We start from the raw sequence: 10663 nt of genomic DNA, 5'->3' as shown, positions 1-10663 counted from the left end.
TCGGTGAAGAACATAATAAAGATGTTTTTAACATTGTATTTGAATATGAAAGTGTTCAAAAAGATGTTTTTAACATTGTTTTTGAATATGAAAGTGTTCAAAATAGAATGAGAGCTGAATTTGAAAACAAGGTTGTTAATAAGTTTGATACATATTTGAAGCTCATTGAAGAATGGATTCAGAAACCAATTGAACAAATTGATGTGATTTAAAGTAGCAACTAGAATAAAAGAATTGAAAAAAATGGTGAATTATGATCTTGAGTGAAGATTACAGGAAAAAGCAGTAGTACCTGATGATGAAAGTGAAAAGAATGATATGGATGTTTCTGAAGACAAAGATGAATTCATTGAAACAATTTTTTAGCAATGGAGTCAAGAAGAGATAAGATTATGCTATCACTAAATATGGCAGAAAAAAGTCAGGAATATGAAGTGCAAGAAACATAGCAAAAAAGAGAGTTTGAAGATGTAATGTTGTGGTCCATGGTTGAACGAATATTTGAAGAGGAAGGTGTAGAAAACAAAGAAGAGAGTTTGAAGATCCAATGTTTTGGTCCATGGTTGAACGAACGTGTAGAAAACAAGAAGAGATAGTGTTTCAACGCAAATTCAAGCAAAAAACAAAAATTGCAATAGGGCCAAGTAAAAAAACATGGAGCCTACAATAAGAAAGCACAATTAAAAATGAAGCACTTTAGAGGATATGAAATCTGGAAGAAACAAAGAAAATGTAAAATTATAAAAGTTTTGAGTCATTGTAAATCTAGCTAAGACATAGATGAACGGGCATGTTTGATTGATGATTGAGTCAATTTCTATTGTAATTTCTATTGTAATCCTAGGAGACATAATTGAGTCATACAGTCATAACTAAGGGGAGTGTTGGAAATAATAATTACTCCCGCATGAAGATCTAGCAAGATCGAGTGATGCATGAAGAGATAAGCTCACTTAAATGTTGCTCATATTTAGAGTGTGAGTTATGTGACTAATGTTGAGTTTAGTCTATATTTTGGAGAAGTCCAAATTTAGTGTGTGCATGTTAAGTTATTTTGGTTGAAAAAATTTAAATACTAATCACCCGGTTCATTGTAATCTAGTTAATTTAAATCAAGTTTTATATGATGAATAAAAGAACGATAACTAGTGTGTTATTGTGTGGGTTAATATTTGTTTTTTACCCGTCTTTCCTGTCTTTCCAACATGTGTGTTACCATCAGTGTCAGCTAAAACATTTCCGGAGAACCCAAAATAATCCGGAGCAAAAAGAAGGGTTCAAAGAACCACAAGGAACTGCCTAAGAACCCTACCGCAATACTAAGTTCACAGCTAGAACCTATGTCATTCACCTTCAAAATCATCTCGTGCACAACCGAGAAAAATTTCTACAAAGCTTTATATTTCTCTTTTAGAAAGATCAGTTGTTGTACAACGCTAATAACATCAAGCCTCTACCTGGTGATGTGAGGTAAGAGAGATTTCTATTTTTAAATAAACAATAGAATATTAATCCCATGCAAATTAGATTTCGGCCATCCTCCAAATTATTGACCAATATTATCAATTTTACTTTGATTAAAAGGAAACAATTCACTTACACACGCATTAATTCATCAATCCATCTCAAACAATCAAATACATCTCAGTGCCTAATCTTTTCGGCCGCTTCCATATTTTACTTTCCTCGTAACTGTTCAATCCGTTGAACAAAGTCATCGATGTAGATCTGCTGACGCCCATTGTTGCCTACTAGAATGTCACGGGCCTCTGCCGCCTTCGATCTCAAATGTTTCCCTTCCTCTCCCACCATAACCATTCTTACAGTCTCGCATACATTTTCCTTTAGAAAAGAGCCATCGTCTCCCCTTTCGATCTCAATCCCCGCTTTCAATTCCGCCGCTATTTGCCGCGCGTTCAAAAACTGATCAAACTTAATGGGCAGAAGTATGAGGGGCAGTCCGAAGCTGAGCGCCTCCATGGCGGAACTCCAGCCGGCGTGGGTCAGATACCCGCCTACTGCCGGGTGCGAGATGATCCGCACCTGCGGCACCCATTCCCCAGTGACAATCCCCATGTCCCTTGTTCGACTCTGGAATCCCTCAGGAAGGAGCCCCAACGGGTCGGCCTCTGGAGAACGCAGAGACCACAGAAACAACAGACCGCTCGCTTCCAGGCCCAGCGCCAGCTCGCGGACTTGTTCTCTCGACAGAAACGACGCGCTGCCGAACGACACAAACACGACAGACGCTTCCCTCTGCTCGTCCAGCCATTCCAGCAGATACGAGTCCTTGCTACCGATGGCGACGGGCTGAGCGACTGGCATAAGTGGGCCCACAGAAAGTACGGGGACACCGATGGCGTCTTGGAAGTAACGAATATACTTCTCTTCGTCTTCAAACGAGGATTTCACAGCCACTGCCACGCATCCTTCAAGGCATTTAACCAGCCGAGCTATTGGAGAGAGTTGCCCAGGTATTGCTTGGTACGCAGGCAAGGGAACCTGCGCTTCGTACAGCCTGAACGAGATAGCAGAAGACGGGAAACCACGGGGCGGAGCAGCCAGCTCTTCAACAGTTATCTGGGGGTTTTGCAATTTAGCAGGGTGGAAGGCATGAGCGCAGGTGGCCGGGGAGAAGACTATGAAAAAGACTGATGCAGCGCCCATCTCAGCAGCAACGCTCTGCGTCCAACACTGCGAGAAGTCGTGGACGACATAGTCGGGCGACAGATGCCCGAGAAGGCTTCGGAACGGCTTCTCCATTCTGTCCATGGCATTCTTGAGCGGACCTCCCATTTCTTTTGGGATATCAGCGGTGCATTCCGCGCCGGGAGTCAGGCCCTCTGTCGGCGGTAAGGGCATTTCCAATAGATCGATCCGGTCTGGCCAGTCCTGGGTGGTTAAGGAACGCTTGATTCTGGAAATGTTAAGGGGCGTGGAGAGGAAGGAAACGGTGTGGCCATTCATGGCGAGAGCCTTGGAGAGCTCTACGAATGGATTTATGTGGCCTTGCCCCAGCCACGGGAAGAGCAGAAAATGAAGCTGCCTCTTGCCATTCTCGGTGGCCATGATACTTGTATCAGAGACCAGGGCAGATCTGTGTAATCATCTGCCTGCCTAAATGTCATTATATAAAGATCCCTATACGGGGTTGCTTAAAAAAGCACGATACCGTAGACCGCCGTTTCTTTCCGAGAAAGGTCCTCATACATCAGAGGGTAACCAGAAATTTTAAATCAGAGCTGTCTGCGCAATTGTAGTCCAACGTCACATCAACACCGACCAACGCATCCATACACGCCGCCGTTTCTTTCCGAGAAAAGTCTTCATAAACGAGAAGGTAACCAAAAATTTTGCAGAGCTTTCTGCGCAATTATCGTCCGAGGTCACATCAACAACCAACACATCCATACATGCCATAATCGATGGCAATGTTTAGGCTAGTTTAGGCCAGGTTCATGGAATACAAATAAGGTTATATTCAATGGTCTCCGTGAAATACAATAAGTCAGTGATTTGTATGGTGCTTGTCCATTGTTTATTACCTAGATGACAAAGTTCCCATCAAGTTTAACCATAATACTTAAATTAAAAAAATATGACTCTTGTTGTTATGTTATTTTCCCACTTGAAATTAAATAGGGGATTCGAACGATTGGTTTTACACAACATTTTATAATATACCAATAATGTTACTTATCATTTTAATATCTTTTAATTTATTTGTTTTTTTATTATTATTATTTTTTATAACAATGATTATGAAATTCATATCATAAAAAAAAATAAAAAACTGGTAAATAGTGATATGTATTAAAAATAAATTATTTTACATTATTATTATTTGAAAATAAATTAAATTATATATTTTCAAATTTTTATTATTAATCCATAAAAATGATTAATTATCAAAATTAATATTAAAATTTAATTTATTTTAAGGAAAAAAAAAATGAAACTTTGATATAATGCTAACATTTATGTTTTGATGTCTTGATCTATAAAGAAAGCTAGCACCTTGACATAGTGGATGGTACTCTTGACATTTGATATGTATAAGATATGATGGATTTCATAGGGAAGGTTAGCTAATTGATTTATATATGCAATACTATTGGTAATGTTTTTCATGAGCATGATGATAATATAGAAAACGGGTTAACACTTTTGTTGTTTCACTAAAGTCTTTATAAACCTAGAAAGTTAGCTAACTGATTTATATATGTAAATTGAAATAGAAATATATTTTAATTACAATACAAAAATTAAGAAAGTATTTTTTTAGTTAACTTTATATATAAGAATTGAAAAGGCAAAAGATATCAAGATTACCTATTAGTTTTACAACATATCCTATGTATAAGAAGAAGCTTTACAACATTGAATCCAAGAGGTTTTCAAAAATTGCTTCTAATTTTAGTCGAAATCCCCACCTTGGTCTCAAGCGCAGGTGACGGCATAAGGATGCCCTGTCTTGGTTCAACCATTGGGGGATTAAGGAGGAGATTATCATGGGAAGCAAGGATAATGTCAAAGACACCATTACCTCCAATTTTAAGGACAAGCTATGGGATGATAAGGAACTGGAGGGTAAAAGGAAGCTAAGATACTCTAAGGAGGTAAACAACCACATCCTTGATAACCATAGTTATCTCTCTGTGTTGACCAGCACTAAGAAGAAAATGAACATCGCTAGGATAAGAACTAATTCTCATAAGCTTCGAAGTGAAACTGCCCTACTCTTACTCACATCCGCTCTCAATTCCCTAACATTTACCACACTTCCAATATTCTTGACTTATTAAGTCTAACTATAACGATTTTGGAGCGCTTCTTTCATTTCTTTTTTAAGATAGAAACAAGCTTTTGAAGAATCACAATTAGACTCTATTTTTTTGAGGTCTAGTAAACCCCATTGATCTTAGTAGACATCAATCATCATTATCATCTTAATAAATAATTAATTTTATCAAATTATAATTATATATAATAAAGAGATAAAAAATTTAAATAAATAAAAATTATTTTTTAAAATAAATAAATTTGAATAATTATATATTATAAAATTCATATAACATTGTAAAAAATAAAAAATTTGGATTTGTTCGGGTAGCCTTAGGATTGAATACTGATTGGTATTTTCAATATGTTAAGTTACCATGTCTCAAGACAACTCTTCAATATGTTATTAGATTACTACCACTCAAGTTATTACTTTGTGACCACTCTTAAGACTACTACCACTCAAGTTATTACTTTTTTTTGCTGAAGCAAGCGTCGATCCTTCTATTTCATTAATCCAAAAGAAAACTTACATAATGTACAAAAATCTCGTTCATTTACAAGAACTCAAGAAAAAGGAATCCCTGCCAATGACAAAGACCCCCCACCCTACTATAGAAATCACCAAACTTATGAGAAACAAACATGGAAGGCAACAAGAACCCCCACCCACTAGGGAAGTTTCGAAAAAACAAACTCCCCAAAGCCAACAAACGACAACAGTCACCCCCGACCACACAATACCCACACACCACAGAAGAGGTAACAGACGCGCCAAACATGATGAATGGATATAACCCACCTGGCCCCACAAACCAACAAGTTCCATCCAAACCGTTGATCCAGGCTACTAGATCAAACGGTCAAGTATCATTTCGCGCAGCCTAACACGACAAAACGATAGTGTGCGATCTAGGGTGGTTTCCAAATCAACCACCCTACCTTGTGTTGTAATCCCTATGGGATCGCTACCGAAACTGCAAAACCACAAACCGCTTAAGCGTCGTGCGATCTCCAAAAAACTGTCTGGGGCATGGTTTTCAAGCCCAAAAGCTGAAAGGGGGGAATTCCAGCTACCTAAAAAACTGGCCTTGCATTCTGCCTATTCCTACTACAGAACCTGAACCCAATACTTCGCATGTTTGGGAAATTACCCAGCAAATTGCCATCCGAAAAACTGGGGACCCCATTCAACTGACTCCGGGATAAAAAGAGACATAACTTAGCTTGCCCTCTTGCCAAGTACATACTGAAAGGTTGTGGTTTTCTTGCCGAAAAAATCAATTCATGCTTGTCATCTTGGCCCGATATCGAAAAAATTATTTGTCTTCTGCAGCTTGTTCATCGCAAAGAGCCTTTAAATGGTTTTGAGGTATCTCCAGCCATTTTTTCGCCATCCTGTAATCTGCAATTTTCACCCCTTGGTTGGCCAATAAGTTCACTAGTTTATTGGCAGTTCGTCGAACATGGTTGAAACTAACCGTTCAAAGCCCCTGGAGGTGAACTTGGATTCTTTGGTAAACCTGGATTAGTTTCCAGTGATTTGAGACTTTCTCCGGCTGAGTACCACAGTTGATTTTTTTCACAGAGTTAATGGTAATCTCTGAGTCCACTTCTATAATGACATTTGAGCCATGGTTCTGAATCAGAAACTCTAGACATTGTTCTAGAGCCATTAACTCTGCCATATTATTTGTGGTTCTTCCTAAATGGCAATGGAAGATAAAGATAATACTGCCCTCTTCATCTTTTAAAACTCCAGGTCCAAAACCAGCTATTCCTGGGTTACCTTTTGAAGCCCCATCAATGTTAGATTCAGATAGCCTTTCCGTGGAGGTTGCCAGAAATTCTTCTTTGTAACCATTGCTATTTCCTTCCTGATTAGTCCTTGGGGAGTAATCCCTTGCATTCCCAATTGCCTGAGAGTTCTCAGCTCAGTCTCAGAGGGAGGATTCTTGAGGAGATTGCGCACTGTGGTGCTGACAGTCTCCTGGAGCTGCTTTAGGATCAACTCAAAAAGACGATGAGGGATAGACTTTTAATTCTTGAAAGTTATTTTATTACTTTCTTTCCAAACATTCCAGATAATGAAGCTTGGCGTGAAGACGTAGGCCAAATTAAGGAACTCATTCTCTGAATAGTACTTCTCCACTTGTTTAGGGTATTTGTGATACTACTTCTGTCCCTATCTGTCTGTTGGAAAATGGTATAGAAAGAATCCCACAGCCAGGTGGTGTAAGAACAACTGTTGAGAATGTGCTCCATTGTTTCCTCCTGCTCTTCATAGAGCTGGCATCTGGAAGGCCCCATAACACCCCTTTTCCTAATGTTATCCCAAGTTAAAATTTTCTTATGATGAACCAACCACATGAAAAGCTTGATCTTCATCCAACCTTGGTGCTTCCAGAGGTGCTGCCAGGTCTTTTCTAGAACACTGGAATCAATTCCAAGGAGAATACCTTTAGCTTCCTTAAGATTAAAGGTGCCTTTATTGTTATTTCCCCATCTCAATTGATCCTTCCCCTTTGTTACCAAAATCATCCTTTGTTTTAGCAAGCTCCAAAGAGCCTCTGCTTTTATTTTTATGGGGCTGTCATCTTTGTAGTCAATTTTTCTCTAGCTTCTCCACTCTCCTGAGATCTGAACAAGATCCCAGAAATCCTTTACTTTGTTTAACCCTTGGGAATATGTTTCCTGCTTGAGGCCTAAAAAATCCTCTGTTAACAATGTTGGTTCTTGTTGCCATTTGTCCTCCCAAAGAGTGCAAGATCTCCTGCTCTAATTTCCCAGAAATTGTTTTTTTGAATTAGGCTTCTGTTTTCCTAGGGTCTATTCCAGATGTGATAGCCTTTTAAATTTCCAGACATTCTTATGAGATCATTAGTGTGACAAGAGCTGACATATTTCTCTTTCCAGATCTTTGCCCATTGGGTTTTTGGCTCTTGAACCCATCGCCACCAAAGCTTGGCCCCTAGAACTTTACTAAGAATCTCCTGATCATCCAAGCCTAGGCCCCTGTGGCTCTTGGGTTTACAGATTTTATCCGAAGAAACCAGGGCCCATTTCTTCTTTGTTTCCTCCTTACCCCAGAGGAAATCTCTTTGGATATTCCTGAGTTGCTCTAAGACCCCTTTGGGAGCTGGGAGGGCTGATAACATAAATACCGAGATAGATTCTAGAACCACCTTTGTCAGCACCAACCCGGCTGCCAGGTTCAAGACTCTGAAGGTCCAATTTTTTACTTTGTCTTGCAACTTATTATGCATCGGTTCCCAAATACTCTTGTGCATTGGTTTGGATGTGAGTCGAACTCCAAAATACTTTGTGGGAAGGGAATCTCTTTGGAAGCCAAGAATTCTTGAAATATTTCTCTGAATAGTAATGTTAGTGTTTAAGAAGAAGATTTTTGACTTAGAGAGATTGACTTCCATACCTATAGCCATGGCAAATTCATTCAGAATTTGATTGTAGGCTGAAGCTTCTTTGACTATGGGAATTCCTTGTAGCATGGTATCATCTACAAATTGTTGATGAGTTAGAGCTTGACCATTCTCAGATAATTGAATACCTTTGATTTTTCCCATTGCCTTGGCATGCTTAATGGACCTTCCAAGTCCCTCCATCATGAGAATGAAAAGAAAGGGAGAGAGCGGGTCTCCCTACCTGAGGCCTCTAGAAGGAATGAAGATATTTGACGGAGAGTCATTCACCAAAATTGAAAAGCTAGAAGTAGTCACCAGAGCCATGACCCATCTGACCCAGTTGTGGTCGAACCCAAAAGCAGTGAGAACCGTCTTGATGTAAATCCAGTTCACCTTGTCATATGCTTTAGAAATATCCAATTGCATGATCATCCCCACCTACCTTTTACTGGTAAGGATGTGAACCACCTCATGGGCTTGAATTATGTTATTTAAAATTTGTCTACCCTCCACATAACCTGATTGTTCCTCTGACACTAAAGAAGGAAGGAGAGGTTTTATTCTATTAGCCACTACCTTGGATATTATCTTGTATACCACATTACATAAAGCTATGGGTCTGTACTTATCTGCAATTTGAGCTGAATCCTGTTTGGGGATCAGGGATATGAAGGAGGTGTTGAGGGCTTGCAGGATAGTTTTGCTGCCCTTGGAATCCTCCACCACATTCAGAATATCCCGTTTGACAATATGCCAACAAGCTTTAAAAAAATCCACATTCAAACCATCCGAGCCTGGAACTTTGTAGTTCTGCATGTCTTTGAGAACCTCACTGACCTCCTCTTCAGCAACAGGTCTATTAAGGTTAAAATTTTCCTCTCTAGACACCATCTTAGGGATATGCCTTGTAATTTCCTTAATGGATTGTTCCCTGTCTAGATTATTTTACTGAGTGATGTTTCGGAAATGCTAAACAAGTACAGCTTCAATATTCTTTTGAGTGTTCTGAAGCTCCCCATTCTCATCCTTCATCATAGAGATTTTGTTGTATGCTCTATCAGCCATAGTGGATCTGTGGAAAAACCTTGTATTCCTTTCTCCTTCCTTGAGCCATTGAACTCTAGACTTTTACCTCCAAAATATTTCATCTTGTTTGCATAAATTTTCCCATTCTTGATGGTGTTTATCAGCCTGATCACTTTTGACTTAGTCAAAGCCATCTTTGATCAGTGCCTGGTTGAGTTCCTGAATTTTGATTTCCAGTGATTTTTTGTTCACAAAAATGTTACCAAAATCATTCTTGTTCCATTCTTTGAGCCTAAACTTGATATGATTTAGTCTTTTATGAAGGAGATACATTTTTTGATCCCTGGAATTGCAAGTCTTCAGACCACCATTTTTCAATGTTACTGGTGAAGTCCAGGTGGGAGAGCCAGATATTCTTGAATCTGAAGTGCCTATTCCTGGGAGAAACCATACCCTTGATTTCCAATTGAATCAGCTAGTGATTGGAACCTCCAAAGGGAATAACTTTTGCTGTTATTTCTTTATCTATAAGCATAAGCTCCTTTGATATAATAAACCTGTCTAATTTAGAGGCTACCTGTGCCTCACCTCCTCGTTTGTTTTTTTAGGTGAAAATACCATTGGTAAATTCTAAATCAACCATTTTTATATCATCTGTGAATGATTGGAATGTTAAGGAGTCTTTGTTTAGTGCTCTGGTACCTCCTTTTTTTCTAAAAAAGATTTGATCATATTAAAATCACCTCCCATGATCCAAGGAATTCCAGCTTGTCTGTTCCTGAGATCTATTAGGGATTCTAGCAATTTGAGTTTGTCATCTATTCTTTGGGGACCATAAACATTTGTGACCAGGAAGGTTTCCGAAACCCCTACTGGTTGAATGACCACTGATAAGTAATTTTTAGATGCCTCTGCATCTATTATGCTAACTTTTTGGGGATTCCAAGAGTGAGAATGCCCCTCGCTGTGTTTTCGGATTTAACCTCTAGAAACTCAAATCTATTGAGCCATTTGCTATGAATTAGTTTTATTTTCTGAATGGAACATTTTGTTTCCTGGATGAAGATCATATCCGGCATTTCTTGTTTCCTTCTATAACTAAGCATTCTTTGTTTTCTTTTACTGCCTAGACCTCTGATATTCTAGGATGTGAACTTCATTATTAAAGATTTGTAAAGGAGTAACTAGATAGGTCTTTCATCGTACCTGAGTCTATCATTAAATTTCCACACTCCATCAAGAGGTCCTTCCGCTTTTTCCTACCTCTCTTCTTTCCTGCATTTCTAGTATCTAATCCTGGAGTTGATTTCATTGTTTTCACACCTCTGTACTCCTGCTCGTCCATGGTTTTTCCTTTATCTAACCCCCTTTCCTGAGTTTTCCATAAAAACAACTGTTGTATTCTGTTGCAGTCTCCTTAGGGTAGTGAATCT

At 38.9% G+C, this 10663-nt stretch overlaps 1 protein-coding gene across 1 annotated transcript; it reads right to left on the bottom strand.

The window, feature by feature from the left end:
- Positions 1-1577: 1577 nt before the first annotated feature.
- Positions 1578-3124, bottom strand: LOC149244144 (UDP-glycosyltransferase 91C1-like). The gene has a single exon (XM_089367929.1). It carries the CDS (start codon positions 3067-3069, stop codon positions 1678-1680), a length of 1392 nt encoding a protein of 463 aa, XP_089224055.1. The 5' UTR covers positions 3070-3124; the 3' UTR covers positions 1578-1677.
- Between the last annotated feature and the right edge of the window lie 7539 nt (positions 3125-10663).

Source organism: Pinus tabuliformis, chromosome 8 (genome assembly GCF_031772625.1).
Source record: "Pinus tabuliformis cultivar Carrire ecotype Pingquan chromosome 8, CPIR1, whole genome shotgun sequence".
NCBI lineage: Eukaryota > Viridiplantae > Streptophyta > Pinopsida > Pinales > Pinaceae > Pinus > Pinus tabuliformis.
This window is presented reverse-complemented; position numbering and strand designations above follow the sequence as displayed.

What these genes read in the sequence shown, in the direction of transcription:
- LOC149244144 (XM_089367929.1), bottom strand. Translation starts at nt 3,069, where the DNA reads ATGGCCACCGAGAATGGCAAGAGGCAGCTTCATTTTCTGCTCTTCCCG.